The sequence below is a fragment of the Bos mutus genome, chromosome 3, assembly GCF_027580195.1.
Source record: "Bos mutus isolate GX-2022 chromosome 3, NWIPB_WYAK_1.1, whole genome shotgun sequence".
Classification (NCBI taxonomy): domain Eukaryota; kingdom Metazoa; phylum Chordata; class Mammalia; order Artiodactyla; family Bovidae; genus Bos; species Bos mutus.
In genome coordinates, this window is record NC_091619.1 from 42,954,140 (window position 1) to 42,975,001 (window position 20,862).

The following is a 20,862-nucleotide window of genomic DNA, read 5'->3' on the forward strand; positions in this document are numbered from 1 at the left end:
ATCAAATTGCCATGTTGTACCTTAAATTTACCTGGTTTTATGTGTCAGTTGTATCTCAATAAAGCAGGAAAAAATAAAGATCATTAAACTGAGGTTTAACAAAGTTAAATAAACTTCCCAAGGTCACAGACTTATTGAATGTCTAAACCAGGACTCTAATCCAATTCTTTATGACTCCAGACTTAGTGTTTCAAATATCCAGGTAAACTACTTCTAGAAAGGGAATTATAGCCTAGGTAACCTAAGTCGTCATTCACCTTAGCTGGAAGACAAGCTCCACAATCAGATAATAGTATCAAAAATAAATAAAATTTATGGAGCAGCATTTAGGTTGTACCAGACACTAAGCTAAATTCTTTATTTGGAGAATTTTAATTTTTTCTCACAACGAATCTAAAAGACAGATACTAATATTATCCTTACACTAAAGTTGAAGAAATCGAGACTCAGAGTTTTGTTAATGGTTTGCCAGGACTTAAGTCCTAGCCTCTGGGAACTATGCACTCACAGTCACTTTACTGTATTTCAAGCCATATCTCCATAGGCTGGGAGTTTTAATTCCATCTTTCATAGTACTTACTCCTTAGCTCCCGAGTACCTGAATGAAGCCTTTTACATCTGCACCAGTCTTGGGTGATACAAAGCAAAGTGGATGGAGTAGCCTCTAGCTCCTCCTAGTGGCCAGAATGGCTATTAACATTTACTAAAGGATCGAAGTATTGTCAATCAGTGCTAACCAGGAAACACCAATTTCTGGGTTTATCTAAAGGCCTGGCAAGCATTAAACACCTGCAATCCAATCCATCCTGAGCCTCCGAGGCATCATTAAATGTCTGACATCTGGTATACACCAGGGTACTTTAGCAACTGGGGAAGAACATCAAGCAGATTAAAATGATAAAATTACCCCCAAATTAGTTTGGCAGATGTGGAGCAGAGACACCAGGAGTTTTGTTTTTCAGCTTCTTCTTTGCATCCCATCACAATAAATATCAGTGCTTGTTATCCCAGTTAATTATACAGTTCTCCGGCACCAAGGAAACTCCATTTTCCTTTCTTTTCTGACACACAGCTTTTAGACACATCCCTTCTAATGACCTGCTTCCTCCTCTTTTAAGAACAGTGCAGCAGCCATCCAGCTAGCAATTCAAAACTGAAAGCTACTCCATCCTCCAACCTTTATTTTTTTTTTTTTAGGGTTAATTTTTAAGGCATACCCTAATTACAGGAATTTTCAGTCTTTAAAAAGCAGCTATTTTCAGACCTGTTTACAAGACCATGATCTGAAACATCAGTCAAAAACAGCTTGAACTGATTGCATCCTTCTCTGGAACAGAACATGTAGCAGTAGAATGTCCATTTGTAGCTGGTTCATCTGCCCTGTAATTAAGGTTGCTTTGCAGCCCTGCTCCAAACGTATTTCTGCAAGGGAACAGCTGAGATTGCCCTAGATAAGATGTCAGAAAATGTGCTATCCAAATTCATTGGTTAACATTCTTGGAGCCAATTTAGTGCTGAATTTAAATCACCAGCAAAGTTGGTGATAGAGCAACATATATCCACAGAAGCTCTTGTAAAGTCAGTAATGATGGCCTTGTAAAGTCAAAATGCAGCACCACTTGAAAATATTCTTCATAAGACCCATTCAAAGCTCAGTGAAGGAAACATCTTGCTGTTGAATAAAAAATAAAGAGACTCATTATGCACATCAACTCAGTTTTATGCACTTAAAAGCTATAGAAACCAACCTTTCCAAATCATAAGTGATTTTTAACGGTGAGTTCATTCTTATGCTATTATTCACACAGATGGATGATGTCTTTTGCATTTTAAAAATGAGAAACCAACTTTGGGGATCAGGTGAGTCAAGGATAAGAATAGGCCCAAAGACTTCAAGGCCTCCTCTCAGAGTGAAGAGAGAAACTCTAAAAACGAGAACATCAATATCAGGGGCAAACCTTGAAAACATGTCTTTATTTTTCCTTCCTAAAGCAGGTTTTATGAAAACAAAAACAGTAAGTGTTCTCAGAGGCTGGTATATTTATCTTATGCAAACCACATATGGCTAATATGTTTTCAAGCTCATTTCTCCCCAAAGTATAATTATTAAACAGACCAAAACATTCCTCAAAGAATATAGACTATAAAAGACTGATATTTGCTAGAATTTACTATCTGCAAAACACTGTTTTGCTCTGAGGTGCATAGTGGTGCAGAAAATTTGGCACCAACCACCTGCCCCTCTCTGTCTACTCCTGGAAAATTCTCTCTCTTAAAATGTGGCATCTCTGCTTTCCTCCAGCTGATAGCTTTACACTATCACAGGGTCTCACAGCCTTGGTATTTGGAGTCATGTGTTCAAGTAGCTTAGTGTTCTGAGGGAGAGGCAGGTGAAATAGATCAATCTCATGCTAGTACTCAGGGACACGTCTCTTTGTCACACACACACACACACACACACACACACAAGATTTTATGGCATCAGTCCAAAAGCCATCTCTTAGGATAGTCAAAAAATTAGCTTTCCCTGTTAGCTCCCTCTCTTGAAAAATACATTAAGAATCTAGCCCCATCCAAAAATCCTCTTTGTTTTTTCTCAAATGCAGAACCTGTGAATGAGCATGATTTTAAGTCAATACGGCATACATAATTTATAAAGAGAATTTTTTTTAAAAATCGCATTTCTAAACACGGTTGTTAAGGTTACAGCAAGTAATAAAAAATGCAGAGAGCATCTTGCTGGAGAGACAGGAGGTGGGAACCCCCTACTGGCTTAGCCAGAGGAAAACGACCCCACAGGTTCACCCAGCAACAGCTGTGGGATCCAGATTACAAATTTCTCTCAAGGCAGTATGAACATGAGCGTGAAATAGTCATCTCTTCTTCCAAAACAAATTTGCCAGGGCGTTGCTGTCTCAATATTTCTGTAAACTAAAATGCACCACTTTCGGAGTGGAGTGAGTTGAATCCTAAATTCTTAGGAAATAAAGCGCACAATACTCAAGAGGACACATACGGAAATATTTTTTTTTTGGAATCTCAAAATCAGTTGGCGGTTGGTAGCAAGGCTGAACAAAGACACAGTCAAAGATTCTATCACTATTTTAGGTCCTTGAATCTCAGAAAGTGAACATATTTGTAGCTGGATTAATACTTATCTTTTGGGAACCATCTCCAGCACAATGCAAGCACATTATTACATAATTTAGAAGAATATCATATGTGTTGGCTTATAAATATCACAGCAGAATTGGGCGAAGACATCCAGACTAAACTATTTAAAATCCAAGCTCACAGTGGCTGGAAAATGCCTAATGTAGATGGAAGGTAAAACTCTGAATTGCTGGCCTCATCTGAGATTGTAATAAAAGTGAATGGCGAGTTTGAATTATCTAGCTTTATATTCTAATTTTAGCTCAACAAGCATTGAGCATATTCTATATTTTTAATGTTATACCAAGTCCCAGAAATACAAAGATGAAAGACACGTACTCTGCCCTGCCCCTGGGAAGCACACTGTATAATGGAAAACACATGTGCAATAGAGTTACTGTGACTCTAACCAAAAAGTCTGCCTACAGGAAGGGCTTCTAGGCTGTAGGTAAAGGCATTTAGCTTGTTTGTGCATTAGCCACATTTTTATAACCATAAACAAATAATTATCCTAGCTGTCATTTCTGCATTAACAGTTTATAGCATTTTATTAACAATGTACTTTAACATGAACTATTTGATGTATCCTTCACAAGAGTTCTATCAAATAAGCAGGTAAGGAGAAAACTGAAACATCAATATATCTCAGATTTGGAAGCCATATTAAATAGCTTTAAAGCCCATCTGTGGGTAGTGAACACACGTGTGGTATTACATTAAAAAGGATTCCGAGCTCCTCTTAGGTTTAATGGGGAAAAGCTCACAATTGATTGAGAATGTCTGTTAGGGCTGATAGGGGATGGAGTGGCAGAACCAGTGTCTGTATTTATGAATCATTTTCTATCTTATTCACAGCTGCTTTTAGAAGACTAATGGTAGTAACGACCCCTTAGCAGTTTCCTGCTGAATTCTGAATACTGAAGACTAGATGGCCGTATGTCCCTCCGTCCAGATAATTCCAGGCCTTCACTACAGTCCAGAATAGAATAAGTTCCAGTATTTTTGCTTAGCTCCATTATGTGTGTGTGTGCTAAGTCGCTTCACTCCGGTCCAACTCTTTGAGACCCTGTGGACTGTAGCCCGCCAGGCTCCTCTGTCCATGGGATTTCCAGGCAAGAATACAATACTGGAGTGGGTTGTGATGCCCATCTCCAGGGGATCTTCCCGATCCAGAGATTGAACCTAATCTTTTATGTCTCCTGAATTGGCAGGTGGATTCTCTACCACTAGCACCACCTGGGAAGCCCAGCTCCATTATTCCCTTCTCTAAATAATCAGACATTATTCACAAAGTCCATTGTTATCAAAATTCTCTGAGCATTTCAAAGTGAACGATCCATTTTTAAGCATTTTCAAATGTTTCACAATAGTGAACCAAATAACCCTCAACGTACATTTTAATATTTGTCTTTTCATTGACATCAATATAACATTATTACTGATACTGTGCTTATTCAGCCAGGATTTTAATTTGCCTCTGACTGCTCTTTTTCTTTTTTTTTGTCCTTTACTATATGGTTCATTCTTGCCTACCCAACACCACTAATGACTTTGCAAATATTTCCAACAGCACACTTTCCAATAAAATGTGTTTATAATAAAATCTGAATTCTGTGGAAGTAAGTTTATATACACATTGAAAAAATAAAAATACATCATTTTAATTTTATGAAATTCTCTAATTTTTGAAGTTTATATGGATTTTTTTTTTTTTTGCATACTAACACTGAGCTCAAAAACTGTCATCTTGGTATCATTTCTATGAACATTAAAATCAGCAAGGTAGACATTAAGTCAGGCTTCCTTAGTGGTGCAGAAGTAAAGAGCCTGCCTGCCAATGTAGGAGATGAGGGTTCGATCCCTGGGTCAGGAAGATTGGAGAAGGAAATGGCAACCCACTTCAGTATTCTTCCCTGGGAAACCCCATGGTCAGAGGAGCCTGGCAGGCTACAGTCCATGGGATCACAGCAACAACAACAATAAAAACAAAACCGCAGCCATACTGAGAAGTAATTTTTATTTAGCATATGAATCTATGATTCTAGTTACACTGATGCTAATGGGGACTACTAGGGAAACCCACTCCAGTGCTCTTGCCTGGAAAATCCCATGGACGGAGGAGCCTGGTGGGCTGCAGCCCAAGGGGTCACTGAGAGTCGGACACGACCAAGTGACTTCCTACTTTCACTTTCCACTTTCATGCATTGGAGAAGGAAATGGGTTCTTGCCTGGAGAATCCCAGGGACGGGGGAGCCTGGTAGGCTGCCATCTATGGGGTCGCACAGAGTTAGACACGACTGAAGCGACTTAGCAGCAGCAGCAGCAGCAGGGAAACACCCAAACAGAGAGCATAGAATTCCTGCAGAAGAAAAGATATACAGCACACTCCACCATTCTTCTTCCAATACCATATTTGGTATTTTTAAAATACTGTTTAAGAGATTTCAAATTCAAATTTAAACTTGTTACTTTGAAACTCCTATGGTCATCTCTTCTTCCTTTAGCTTCTGTAGGACTTGACTGCATTCAGGCCCTTATCCTCTACTATATGGTATCTTGCATGGTAAATGCTCAGTAGATAATAATGAATTCTTGAACCAGAAAGAGGAATTTTTAGATTATGGATGTGCTTAAGAAGAGAATGCCATTTCAGAGAATTTTCCCCAAGAAAACAGTTATATGCAAAATGTGAATGATGCAATGTTATCTATAGTAGTAAACCATTTAAAACTACATAAATGTCTAAACACTGGAGATAGGTGAAAAATCATGGTATATCTAAATTACTGAATTTATGACAGCCATTAAAATGTTTAGTATAAAAAATGTCATTTCATATCAAGTGAAAAAAGCCAGTTATATAATTTTATAGAGCATTCTTATATAAATATGATTTTTCATAAAATAGCACTTATAACTATATAGTGTACTTAAAATTCGGGGGAGGGGTATTTTGTAAAATTTTCTATAAGAAATATGAATTTTTTTTTTAATGACAAAAATGTTTCCACAAAAAGTTTTAAACTTCCCAAAGAACAGTTTCTCTGGCAAGTAGCATGGAATAAATTATTCCAGTGCTGAAGAGTTAGCTGCATAATGAAATTTGATTGGTGAGTCATCACAGAGGACGCTTTTCTTCCTTTGGCTTCCAGGGCTAAGACCAGGAGAGGCCAGATACGTTATGCCAGTAACATAAAAAAATAGCAGCTCCAATAGAAACATTCCATTGAAGAAGTTTCCAAGATGATTAAAATGTGTATGCATGTGTGATAAGTGGGTTCAGTCACGTCCGACTCTGTGTGACCCTCTGGACTGTGGCCTGCCAGGCTCCTCTGTCCATGACATTCTCCAGGCAAGAATGCTGGAGTGGGTTGCCATATCCTTTTCAGGGGATCTTCCCCATCCAGGGATTGAACCTGTGTCTCTTACATTTCCTACATTGGTACCACTAGTGCCACCCGGGAAGGCCCTAAAATGTATATATAGAAAGATATTTAACCAATCATCTGTAACATTGAATAAGACAATAGCAATGTTAGGGCTTTGCAGATGGCTCAGTGGTGAAGTATCTGCCTGCCAATGCAGTAGACACGGGAGACGTGGGTTTGATCCCTAGGTCAGGAAGATCCCCTGGAGTAGGAAATGGCAACCCACTCCAGTATTCTCGCCTGGAAAATTTCACGGGCAGAGGAGTCTGGCAGGCTATAGTCCATGGGGTCACAAAGAGTCGGAGAAGACTGAGCACCCACACAAAAATGTCAAAGGAAAACACATATCTTTTATTTTGCCACTGTTACCACTTACAGTTTGCCATCCAAGACAGCACATTCTAAGAGTGTTAACAGGGGTAGTGAGGGATAGAAAAGCTAGGTATTCCTAAGTATACTTATTTTTTTAACTTCTTTATTGATGTTATATTAGCATACAGCAAACACCACATATTTTAAGTGTACAGTTTGATGAATTTTGACGTATGTTTACACCCATGAAACCATTAATATGATCAAAGTAATGAACATGTCCATCATTCCCAAAGCTTTCCTTATGTTTTTATTAATGCTCTCTCCAACCTCTCCTCACTCCACCCACATACCCTGTCCCCAAAGCAATTTGTCACTTTAGATTACAGACTAATTTGTCACTCTGGATTCATTTGCACTTCCTAGAATTTTATATAAATAGAATTATGTTGAGTATACTCTATTTTTACTTGCTTCATTCACTCAGCATAATTATTTGGAGATTAATTCATGGTGTAGAATATACCAACAGTTCATTCATTTTTATTGCTGAGCAGAATTCCATTATATAAATTTTTGCATAGAATAATTATATTAATGTTATACACATTGTAAAATTATATTAATTTTTATAAATATTTATTATATAAAATAATATGTATATAAAATTATATGGCAAACATATAAAATACAAGTTTATCTGTTCACTTGTTTGATTTGTTTAGAGATTTTGGCAATTAAACATAAAGCTTTTTTGAACAGTACTTTTACAAGTCTTTGTGTGGAAAGACTTTTATTGCCCTTTAATGAATACTTTGGAGTGTACTATCTGGATCACATGGCAGAGGTGGGTGTAATTTTTTAAGAAACTGCCAAACTCTCGAAGTAATTGTACTATTTTATATCCTCTTCAGCATTATACGGGGACTTCCCACGTGGTGCTAGTGGTAAAGAATCTGCTTGCCAATGCAGGAGACACAAGAGACACGGGTTTTATCCCTGGTCCAGAAGATCCCGTGGAGCAGGATATGGCAACCCACTCCAGTATTCTGGCCTGGAAAATCCCAAGGATAGAGTAGTCTGGTGGGCTACAGTCCATGGAGTTGCAAGGAGTTGGACACAACTGAGCACTCGGCATTATATAAGAGTTCTAGCTACTCTACATTCACTTGGAATGTTCATTCTTTATAAATTTAGCCATCCTCATAGATATGTGGTGGTTCCTCATTGCAATTTTAATTTGCATTTCTTTAATGATGAATTGTGCTGTGTGTTGCTTCATTTGCTTATTTGCCTCAATAGTATATCTGTTTTGGTCTATTCAAACCTTCTGCCCATTTTTTAAAAATAAGTTATCTTTTTTATTGAGTTTCAGAGGTTTTTATATATTCTGAATATAAATATGAATCATATTTTAGATCATATGAATGATTTAAAAATTTTCTCTTTACCATTAGTTTTCAACAAATGCATCATTAGACAAGCTGTAGTTTTATTCTTGTTTCTTGTACTTGGGATTCATTGATATTATTGATCTGTGGAATCATAGACTTCACTGAATTTGGAATTTTTCAGCCTTTATTTCTTCAAATATTTTTTTAGTCCTTGTCTTCTGTGAGCACTCCATTAAATGTATTAGCCACATAACATTGTTCTACATCTCACTGATTCTCTATCCATTTTTAAAAATTCTCCTTTATTTCTGTTTCTGCTTTATTTCTGTAAATAGACATATTCCCAAGTCTTCATGCTTGCAAATTTTTACATCTGGGATGTTGCTTTTTCACAAACCCCATCCAGTGTGTTATTCTTATCCAACATTTTAACTTATAGAAATGAAATTTTTCTTTTTAATATCTTCTACTTCTATACTTTTTGAACATATAGAATAGGGTTTTGAGAACTATTTAAATGTTTTTATTTGCTAATTATAACATTTATAACATCAGACTTTTAACTGATTGATTTTTTCCCTCTCATTATGAGTCATATTTTTCTATTATTTTGTTCAATCATTTTTTATTGAATTCCAACATTGTGAGCATCACTTTGATAGATGCTGGATATTTTTGTATTGTCGTAAATATTCTTGAGCTTTGTTCTGGGTCACAATTAATTTACTTGGGTACTGTTTGTTCTTTTAAGATTTGTTAGGTGAAGCTGGAGAAGTGTTTTAGATCAATGATATCCTATAATTGATGAAGACACCAGTGAGCCCACCATGATGCCCTACGAATCGGGAGGTTTTTCAGTCTGGAGAGAAGAAAGGCTATAATCAGCCCTATATCCCTGCCAGGGACTGTCATCTTTAACCCATTCAGGTGATTCTTTCCATGGCCTTGGGTAGTTTCCTCACCCCTGTTCACTCATCACCACTCTGCTAAAGAAACAAAGAGATGGGCTCAGATCTCCGGGTTCTCTTTCTGTGCAGCTCTCTCCTCTGCAGCCCTTTGGGTAGGTAAACTCTGGGCAGCTGTTTTTCCTCAAACTCCCAGCTTTGTCTCTTCAACTCAGGATGTTGGCCAGACTCTGTCTTCATATTCTATGGCCTGGAAGCCCTCTCAACATAGAAATATAGGGAAATTCATAGAGCATACCACATTTCTCCCCACTTTTCAGGCATCACTGTCCTCCATTCCCTGATAGTAATACCTTGAAAACCCTTATTCCATATATACTGTCTATTTTTTTTCAGGTTCAGTGATAATTCTGTTCCCAGAAATTACATCTTAGTTGGAAATCAGATCAGATCAGTCAGATCAGTCGCTCAGTCGTGTCCGACTCTTTGCAACACGCCAGGCCTCCCTGTCCATCACCAACTCCCAGAGTTCACTCAGACTCACGTCCATTGAGTCAGTGATGCCATCCAGCCATCTCATCCTTTGCCGTCCCCTTCTCCTCTTGCCCCCAATCCCTCCCAGCATCAGAGTCTTTTCCAATGAGTCAACTCTTCGCATGAGGTGGCCAAAGTACTGGAGTTTCAGCTTTAGCATCATTCCTTCCAAAGAAATCCCAGGGCTGATCTCCTTCAGAATGAACTGGTTGGATCTCCTTGCAGTCCAAGGGACTCTCAAGAGTCTTCTCCAACACCACAGTTCAAAAGCATCAATTCTTCGGTGCTCAGCCTTCTTCACAGTCCAACTCTCACATCCATACATGACCACAGGAAAAACCATAGCCTTGACTAGACGAACCCTTGTTGGCAAAGTAATGTCTCTGCTTTTCAATATGCTATCTAGGTTGGTCATAACTTTCCTTCCAAGGAGTAAGCGTCTTTTAATTTCATGCCTGCCGTCACTATCTGTAGTGATTTTGGAGCCCAGAAAAACAAAGTCTGACACTGTTTCCCCATCTATTTCCCATGAAGTGATGGGACTGGATGCCATGATCTTCATTTTCTGAATGTTGAGCTTTAAGCCAACTTTTTCACTCTCCACTTTCACTTTCATCAAGAGACTTTTTAGTTCCTCTTCACTTTCTGCCATAAGAGTGGTGTCATCTGCATATCTGAGTTTATTGATATTTCTCCCGGCAATCTTGATTCCAGCTTGTGTTTCTTCCAGTCCAGCGTTTCTCATGATGTACTCTGCATATAAGTTAAATAAACAGGGTGACAATATATAGCCTTGACGAACTCCTATTCCTATTTGGAACCAGTCTGTTGTTCCATGTCCAGTTCTAACTGTTGTTTCCTGACCTGCATATGATTTCTCAAGATGCAGGTCAGGTGGTCTGGTATTCCCGTCTCTTTCAGAATTTTCCACAGTTTATTGTGATCCACACAGTCAAAGGCTTTGGCATAGTCAATAAAGCAGAAATAGATGTTTTTCTGGAACTCTCTTGCTTTTTCCATGATCCAGTGGATGTTGGCAATTTGATCTCTGGTTCCTCTGCCCTTTCTAAAACCAGCTTGAACATCAGGAAGTTCACGGTTCACATGTTGCTGAAGCCTGGCTTGGAGAATTTTGAGCATTTCTTTACTAGCGTGTGAGATGAGTGCAATTGTGTAGTAGTTTGAGCATTCTTTGGCATTGCCTTTCTTTGGGATTGGAATGAAAACTGAACTTTTCTAGTCCTGTGGCCACTGCTGAGTTTTCCAAATTTGCTGGCATATTGAGTGCAGCACTTTCACAGCATCATCTTTCAGGATTTGGAATAGCTCAACTGGAATTCCATCATCTCCACTAGCTTTGTTCATAGTGATGCTTTCTAAGGCCCTCTTGACTTCACATTCCAGGATGTCTGGCTTAGGTCAGTGATCACACCATCATGATTATCTGGGTCGTGAAGATCTTTTTTGTACAGTTCTTCTGTGTATTCTTGCCATCTCTTCTTAATATCTTCTGCTTCAGTTAGGTCCATACCATTTCTGTCCTTTATCGAGCCCATCTTTGCATGAAATGTTCCTTTGGTATCTCTGATTTTTCTTGAAGAGATCCCTAGTCTTTCCCATTCTGTTGTTTTCCTCTATTTCTTTGCACTGATCACTGAAGAAGCCTTTCTTATCTCTCCTTGCTATTCTTTGGAACTCTGCATTCAGATGTTTATATCTATCCTTTTCTCCTTTGCTTTTCACTTCTCTTCTTTTCACAGCTATTTGTAAGGCCTCCCCAGACAGCCATTTTGCTTTTTTGCATTTCTTTTCCATGGGGATGGTCTTGATCCCTGTCTCCTGCACAATGTCATGAACCTCATTCCATAGTTCATCAGGCACTCTATCTATCAGATCTAGGCCCTTAAATCTATTTCTGACTTCCACTGTATAATCATAAGGGATTTGATTTAGGTCGTACCTGAATGGTCTAGTGGTTTTCCCTACTTTCTTCAATTTAAGTCTGAATTTGGCAATAAGGAGTTCAATGTCTGAGCCACAGTCAGCTCCTGGTCTTGTTTTTGCTGACTGTATAGAGCATAGGGGACTGGAATGCAAAAGTAGGAAGTCAAGAAACACCTGGCATAACAAGCAAATTTGGCCTTGGAAGCAGGGCAAAGACTAATAGAATTTTGCTAAGAAAATGCACTGGTCATAACAAACACGCTCTTCCAACAACACAAGAGAAGACTCTATACATGGACATAGTTGGAAATGGCTATCCCTAAATGTATTCATTCTTACTTGGAGTGACAACCTATAAGCCTCAGCATTCTGAATAGTGAATAAGCAACCGTAACGTTCAGATGATCACATACAGTCACGGAGTCTCAACTATTCCTCTGTGAAATAACTCATACAAAAAGAAAAGAAAAACATAGATGGCTTTGACCTGAACTGTTGTTTAGTGGGTACTGTTTTCAGTAAATACTTTATACTTTATCTTTTTAAAATTAATACTTTTCATACTGTTCTTGAGTAGTGATATCTATTAAAGTACTGTGTATTAATTTTGGTTTTTACTGCCAAATTAGAGTCCTTTTCAATAGACTATTGGAGTAGGAAATGGCAACCCATTCCAGTATTCTGGCCTGGAAAATCCCATGGACAGAAGAGCCTAGTGGTCTGTCATCCATGGGATCACAAAAGTGGGACACAACTTAGTGACTAAACCAACCACAAAGATAAATTTAGAAATTCTTTATTTTACATCTGTTTTTTCTTAAAATTCAGGATGGGCCTGGGTGCCTTGGAGCCCCTGTCATCAGGCCACAGCCCAGAGTCCCCAGTCATGTGCGAGGCAAGATGTTGAGACTCAGCTTGGGAAACCAGGACGTTCAAACCCAACAATTACAAGATGCTGCCACAAATGTGCAAAAGCATCTTGGAGAGCTGTGCCAAATCTCTGCTGCTTACGTGCAGAAAACTGCCAGACTGTGACACAAAGCAGAACTCCTGGTGAATGACATCAATGTGTATGTCTCTACAGAGACCCCAAATTTAAAGAGGGTTCTGAAGAACTTTGCTGATGAGTTTGCCAGACTTCAGGATTATTGACAGGCAGAAGTTGAAAGATTTGAAGTCAAAGTATTAGCTGAACCTTTGAAAGCTTATGGAACCATTGTAAAAATAAAATAAAATGACTCAAAGCAATATTAACAGCAAGGAATCAAGAAGCTAAACAGTTAACTCACTTAGAAAGAACACATCAGAGAAACCCATCTGATTGACATGTTATTTCACAGGCAGAAACTGAATTACGAAGAGCTACCGTGGATGCTGTCTGAACAACTCTTCATCTGGAGGAAACTACTGACAATTTTCAAAAGCAGAAAATAAAGGATATAAAGACTATATTTTCAGAATCTATCACTATTGAAATGTTATTTCACAGTGAAGCTGTAGAGGTCTACACTGCTATCTACCAAAATAAACAAAAGACTAATGAAGACTTGGAGGTTTTCCGAAATTCTCTGTATCCACCAGATGATTTACCTTGTTTAGATATCGTAAGAGCAAATCAAAGGCATCTCTTCAGAAATCCTGTCAGCTAAATGTTTATCTGGAACAGGACAGCTATCTACCTATCGACTAAGAAATGATAGACAAGCAGAAGATGATTGATGAAGAGGAGGAAGACAGACATTACAGAAGAAAAAATTAAATTTCTTAAGTAAACTTTGCATTTCCATTTTCTATCTTAAATAACTGGGAAGCCAGATCTACTAAAACTGTAAAACTTTATACTGGTTTGATATGTTAAACCTCAAAATGAAATCCTACCGGAAATGGAGAAATTATTAAAGGAAATTTATGCTGACCAATGAAAATATAAATAAATAAAGAATAAAATTCAGGATGTTTCTATGTAAAGTTAACTTTAGAAGAATATACAGGCTAAAACAATAGGGATATTTTATAATAAAGAAAACATAATTTTTGTGTAGATAAAGCATACCAACTTACAGCACTTCATATCAAATGCTCAGACTGTACCTATAGGTAAAATCACTTTAACTGCTTTGCCTGGGTTGATTGCTTGGTTGCTTCAAACTCCCTAGCAATTCAGTTAAATTGGTTAGACCATTATATAATATGAAACTGACAGTTTGTTTCACTGAACTGACTCACAAAGTCAATCAAAAGTTGAACTGGTTTTATATGGAGTCACAGACAATCTGGGAATAATCTCATGTAGAGTGCTGTGGGGTTTGGAGAGCACTGAAAAAACACTTGTGAATCCCTTCTTTTCTTCTAATGTTTTTATCAAAGGATTTTGAAGATACAGTATTTAAGCTCCTTAGAGCTAAAGTGTCTTTGGTATTTGAAGAAATAATCTGTGATTGCAAATAGTCTATGAAATGTATTTTTGCATCACAATATCAAGTGAGGAATCACATTTAGAACTTAGAATAACAAACCCCCTGTTGGTATCATGAATAGAACACTCATATTAACTAAATAAAACAAACACCAGTAGGAAAGTGGTCTGCTGCTGTTGCTAAGTCGCTTAAGTCGTGTCTGACTCTGTGTGACCCCATAGACGGCAGCCCACCAGGCTCTTCTGTCCCTGGGATTCTCCAGGCAAGAATATTAGAGTGGGTTGCCATTTCCTTCTCCAATGTGTGCATGCATGCTAAGTCGCTTCAGCTGTGTCCGACCCTGTGCGACCCCATGGACAGCAGCACACCAGGCTACTCTGTCCACGGGATTCTCCAGGCAAGAATACTGGAGTGGGTTGCCATTTCCTTCTCCAATAGAAGAGTGGTCTGCTGCTGCTGCTGCTGCTAAGTCGCTTCAGTCGTGTCCGACTCTGTGCGACCCCATAGACGGCAGCCCACCAGGCTCCCCAGTCCATGGGATTCTCCAGGCAAGAACATTGGAGTGGGTTGTCATTTCCTTCTCCAAGTCATGAAAGTGAAAAGTGAAAGTGAATTCGCATACGACTAAGTGACTCTTAGTGACCCCATGAACTGCAGCCTGCCAGGCCCCTCCGTTCATGGGATTTTCCAGGCAAGAGTACTGGAGTGGGGTGCCATTGCCTTCTCCGAGGAAAGTGGTCTAATATTTACCAAAGGACCATGGCAAAGCTGGAGTAGAAATCTTGGGTGGCATTCAATAAATAGGTTAGTACATGTATGCTGGATTTACAAAGTATATCTTGGCACTCCTTGTCATTGAAAGGTCAGTAAGCACAACAGTACTAATAGGCCTGCTTCAAACTTCTTCCTAATAGCCAGAATTGAGGTTTTTTCTCAGAATGTCATTTTGTACATTAAGAGACTTTGAAAAAGACTAACTTGGAAGAACAGCACAGTTTCTCTGAAATCTTGTAGTTTTGAGTGGTATTGATAATTGTACCTTCCCTATCCCCATTTCCCTTCTAACTGCATTTTTTTTTCATTAAGAAAAAACACAGGCTGAACTGAGTATTAGAAAGGAAGCAACATGGTCTAAGATGGGGGCTGGGTTAAAAGTAAGACAAAACTACTGGGTTGGTCAAAATGTTCATTTGGGTTTTTCCATAAGATCTTAAATTAAAACCCCAATGAATATTTTCAATTATTGAAAATATTCCAACCCAATACAATCTAAATACCATGTTTCATAGACTCACATAATTTAACATTCAGCTAACACATTGCCTAATTGTACATATGTTTTAGGAAGTGAAGAAACTTTACACAGCCACAAGATAAAAGCCTATCCAAGCACATCTATTGTAAGTTAGTTCTCAGTCCTACCTGGTAGATCACCAAATTCAGTTCAGTTCAGTCACTCAGTCATCTCCGACTCTTTGCAACCCCATGAACCGCAGCATGCCAGGCCTCCCTATCCATCACCAACTCCCGGAGTCCACCCAAACCCATGTCCTTGAGTCGGTGATGCCATCCAACCATCTTTCATCCCCTTGTCCTCCTGCCCTCAATCTTTCCCAGCATCAGAGTCTTTTCCAATGAGTCAGCTCTTCACATCAGGTGGCCAAAGTATGGAGTTTCAGCTTTAACATCAGACCTTCCAGTGAACACCCAGGGCTGATCTCCTTTAGGATGGACTGGTTGGATCACCAAACTGGTTGACATGAAATTTCCTCCTCCTTCCACTCAGCAGGGTTTCTAAAGGGGAAAGATCCTGGCTATGGCCGGCAGCATTGCCTCTTCCTCCTACTGCCTGACACCCTCATCCTTTTCCAAGGCATTTAGCTGGAGAATGCCAAGGCTCCCCACCACTGTAGACCCAATGCTTCAGGGAAATGCCCAGTAACTTGTGCTTATCAAAAACAAAGACCTGGAATTCTCTATAGGGAAGGCACTTTAGAGGAGGGGGCTTCTCTGGTGGCTCAGATGATAAAGAATCTGCCTGCAATGCAGGAGACCTGGGTTCTTTCCCTGGGTAGGGAAGATCTGCTGGAGAAAGGAATGGCTATCCACTTCAGTACTGTTGCCTAGAGAATTCCATGGACAGAGGAGTCTGGAGGGCTATAGTCCATGGGATTGCAAAAGTCAGACATGACTAAGAGCACAGACTTTGGTGTGAATCACACTGATTGCTATGTGAGATAACACACAGAATTTCACTTTTCTGCTTATTTAAAAGTAATAATAATAATTGCTTTGGTCTCATCAAGTGAAGACTTTTATGTGTATAAATTTATTGACACATTAACATTTTTATCCATTATTTAAAATATTATCCATTGTTACTAATAAAATCAACCAGGGTTACCTAACCCTAACATTTTTTTTCCTGAAAGAGGACTGTGATCTCATAGCCTTTGATTTTACTCAAGATTCACAATGGGAAAAAAAAAAGGCCAACAAATTTGTTGAGGCAACCAGGCTTCCAAGGATCAAGTATACAGTATTTAAAACACATAATTTCAGAATCAATATTATATTGTTATCAAAGTTCTATATCAGACTTATTGGGGCCATAAGCCCAAAGAATTATGGGCTTGAAAAATAGCAGTGATGGAACTCTGCAGCCTGTATGCTGGCGAGAGCAGTGACCCGTAAACATCTGGAGTTAGTGGATGACTTTCTCCACCTCTTCACCCTCTGTACAGCATTCTGTTTGATTGTTTCAAGCAAATTGGATTCAAAAGACTGAGAGCCATATGTCTAGTTGATAACAGCTCTTGAAAGTGCAACATAGCAGTTGAGTCAAGAAAAGTTGAGTGGTAAGAGAGAAGAGTCTGATAATCACTGAATCAATCAATGTCCAGTGTCTTTGCTTCCTGTACTGAAACCAGAGAAATATTGTCGGAATAGTATATCAGTAAATTATTTTCCTTTCATATATTTTTAAAGCTCTTTTGATCAATGAATTATTAAATTCCTGAATGAAGGTAAGGAAGGTGGAACAAATTTATTCTTCTCTGTAAGATTTGTTTGGACGTACTGCAAAATGAACGGCTCTCAGCCTTCAGAAAGTGTGTTCTTCCCCCATGGTGTGCCTCCCCTTTGCTGTGGTGCCACATGTGACACAAAACACAATTAGCCTTTCAGTTAGACTTTGCATTTTTCTGATCTTCTAACAACTGGGTGTCAGATATCTCAATGTATTACCACCCACTCACAACAAGATTATACATTAGAGTCTGTGCCATCTACTTTTATGAAATATTTCTGAAAGCTAAAAGGAATAAATTAACTCTACCAAATTTGGGATAAAGTTTCTTTCTCTGATTGTTACTATTTCCATGACTGTACTGTATTTTTTATTTGAAGTAACATTGACCTACAACATTATGTAGGTTTTCATTTTAATGAGCATACACACACACACACACACACACATGTGGAAATGAAGTCACCCAGTCATGTCTGACTCTTTGCAACCCCATGGACTGTAGACTACCAGGCTCCTCTGTCCATGGGATTTTCCAGGCAAGAGTACTGGAGTGGACTGCCATTGCCTTCTCCAGGGGATCTTCCCAACCCAGGGATCAGATCGAACCTGGGTCTCCTGCACTGCAGACAGACACTTTACCATCTGAGCCACCAGGGAAGCCTATATATATACATGCTCACCACCCAAAATTTAGTTTCCATCGGTCATCATATAGTTGAATTCCTTTACCCATTTACTAGTGGTTAACCACTACACTAGTGGGTAACCCTACACTATTCTCTGTATCTACTTATTTGTTTTCATTTGGTTTATTCATTTATTTTATTTTTATTATTTTTCATATTCTACATATGAGTGAAATCATACAGCAATTGCTTTTCTCCATTTATTTCACATGATATAATACCCTCAAGGTCCATCCATGTTGTGACAAATGGCACGATTTCATCTTTTTTATGGTAATATATATATACCTGTACAACACCACCTTTATCCATTCATCCCATAATGGGCATTTAAGTTGTTTCCATATCTTGATATCATAAATACTGCCTAGATGAACATGGGGGTGCAAATATCTTTTTTGATTACTGTTTTCATATTCTTCGAAAACATATTCTTTCATACTCATTTTTTATATTCATTAATATCCCAGAAATGTGACAGGTGAATCATATGGTACTTCTATTCTTAATCTAAGGAGACATCTCCATTCCATCTTCCATGCTGGCTGGACCAATTCAGGTTCCCACCAACGGTGCATAAGGGTTCCTTTCTCCACCTCCTCACCAACATTTGTCATTTCTTGCCTCTTTGAAAATAGTCTTTCTGATAGGTTTGAGGTACTATCTCATTTGGTTTTGATTTGCATTTTTCTAATAATTAATAATGATGAAGACACTGTCCTTTATCCATTGTATGTTCTTAATGTAAATTAATTGTTCATATAAGGGTGGGTTTATTTTTAGACTGTCAATTTAGTTCCACTGATATATATATATATTTGTTTTTCTGTCAATATCATGTTATTTTGATTACTATGACTTTGTGATATAGTTTGAAGTCAGGAGGTGTTATACCTGCAGCTTTGCTCTTTTTTGTCTTTGAGAGCTTTGGCTATTCAGGTCTTCTGTGGTTCCATATATGTTTTAGAATTTTTGGTTCTGTTTCTGTGAAAAATGTCCTTGGGATTTTGATAAGGATTCCATTGAATCAGTAGATTGCTTTAGGCAACATGGACACTTGACAATGTTAATTCTTCCAACTCATGAGCACAGAATATCTTTTTTTTTTTTTTTTTGGTGTCTTCTTCAATTTCTTTCAACAATGTCTTATAATTTCAGATTATAGGTCTTTCACTTCCTTGGTTAAATGTATTTCTAGGTATTTTATTCCTTTTGTAAATGGGACTATTTTTTGCCATTTTAGTTTTTTAATTGAAGGATATTTGCTTTGCAAAATTTTGTGGTTTTCTGTCATGCATCAAGATTTAGTCATAGGTACACCCATGTCCCCTCCCTCCCAAAACTCCCTTCCATCTCCCTCCCCATCCCACCCTTCTAGATTGTCACAGAGCCCCTGTTTGAGTTCCCTGAGTCATACAGCATATTCCCTTTGGCTATCTATTTTACATATGGTATTGTTAATTTCCATGTTACTCTCTCCATACATCTCACCCTGTCCCTCCTCCCCTCCCCGTGTGTCCTTAGGTCTGTTTTCTATGTCTGTTTCTCCATTGCTGCACTGAAAATAAATACATCAGTATTATCTTTCTAGATACCATATACATATGCATCAATACATGATATTTACATTTCTCTTTCTGACTCACTTCACTCTTTTGTATAATAGATTTTAGGTTCATCCAGCTCATAAGAACTGACTCAAATACATTCCTTTTAATGGCTCAGTAGTATTCCATTGCATATATGTGCCACAGTTTCTTTATCCATTCATCTGTCAATGGACATCTAGATTGCTTCCATGTTCTAGCTATTGTAAACAGTGCAGCAATGACCACTGGGGTACATGTGTCTTTTTCCTCAGGGTATATGCCTAGGAGTGGGATTACTGGGTCATATGGTGGTTTTATTCCTAGTTTTTTAAGGACTCTCCACACTGCCTTCCATAGTGGCTGCATTAATTCACATTTCCACCAGCAATGCAAGAGGGTTCCCTTTTCTCCATACCCTCTCCAGCATTTATTGTTTATAGACTTTTTGATAATGGCCATTCTGACTGGTGTGAGGTGGTATCTCATTATAGTTTTGATTTGCATGTCTCCAATAACAAGTGATGCTGAGCACTTTTTCATGTGTTTGTTAGCTATCTGTATGTCTTCTTTGGAGGAATGTCTGTTTAGGTCTTTTCCCCACTTTTTGATTGGGTTGTTTTTCTGTTATTGAGTTGTATGAGCTGCTTGTATATTTTGGAAATTAATTCTTTGTCAGTTGTTTCCATTTGGTATTATTTTCTCTCATTATGAGGGTTGTCTTTTTACTCTGATAGAAGGCAATGGCACCCCACTCCAGTACCCTTGCCAGGAAAATCCCATGGATGGAGGAGCCTGGAAGGCTGCAGTCCATGGGGTCGCTAGGAGTCGGACAGGACTGAGAGATTTCACTTTCACTTTTCACTTTCATGCATTGGAGAAGGAAATGGCAACCCACTCCAGTGTTCTTGCCTGGAGAATCCCAGGGACGGGCGAGCCTGGTGGGCTGCCGTCTATGGGGTTGCACAGAGTCGGACACGACTGATGCGACTTAGCAGCAGCAGCAGCAGCTTGTTAGCACATAAAAATGTTACAAATTTTTGTATATTGATATTGTATCCTACAACTCAACTGTACTTGTTTTTTACTTCTAATAGCTTTTTGGTGGAGTCTTTAGGGTTTTCTATACATAAAATCATGTCATCTGCAAATAGGAATAGTTTTACATCTTCTTTTTCAACGTGGATGCCTTTTATTTATTTTTCTTGCCTAACTGCTCTGACTAGTACTGCCAATACTATGTTGAATAGGAGTGGAAAGAGTGGGCATCCTTGTCTTGGTCCTGATCTTAAAGGAATAACTTTCAAATTTTCACCATTGAGTGTGATGTTAGCTGTGTGTTTTCATACATGGCCTTTATCATACTGAGGTACGTTCCTTCTATACTCTTTATTGAGAGTTTTTATCAAATGTATATTGAATCTTGTCAAATTTTTCTGCATCTTTTGAGATTGCTTTTTACCATATGCTTT

General features: G+C 38.5%; 1 protein-coding gene and 1 pseudogene across 2 annotated transcripts in view; one reads left to right on the top strand and one right to left on the bottom strand.

The window, feature by feature from the left end:
- Positions 1-276: 276 nt before the first annotated feature.
- Positions 277-20,862, bottom strand: part of SNX7 (sorting nexin 7) — a 163,302-nt gene continuing 142,716 nt past the window's right edge. The window contains exon 8 of one of the 2 annotated variants that reach the window (XM_070367625.1): positions 277-1,672. In XM_070367625.1, coding sequence (XP_070223726.1) covers positions 1,646-1,672 — 27 coding nt within the window. In that variant the 3' untranslated portion in view covers positions 277-1,645. The remainder of the gene's footprint in view (positions 1,673-20,862) is intronic. The other variant, XM_070367622.1, reaches the window with a different exon arrangement.
- On the top strand, positions 12,511-13,442 carry LOC102272792 (CBY1-interacting BAR domain-containing protein 1 pseudogene; annotated as a pseudogene).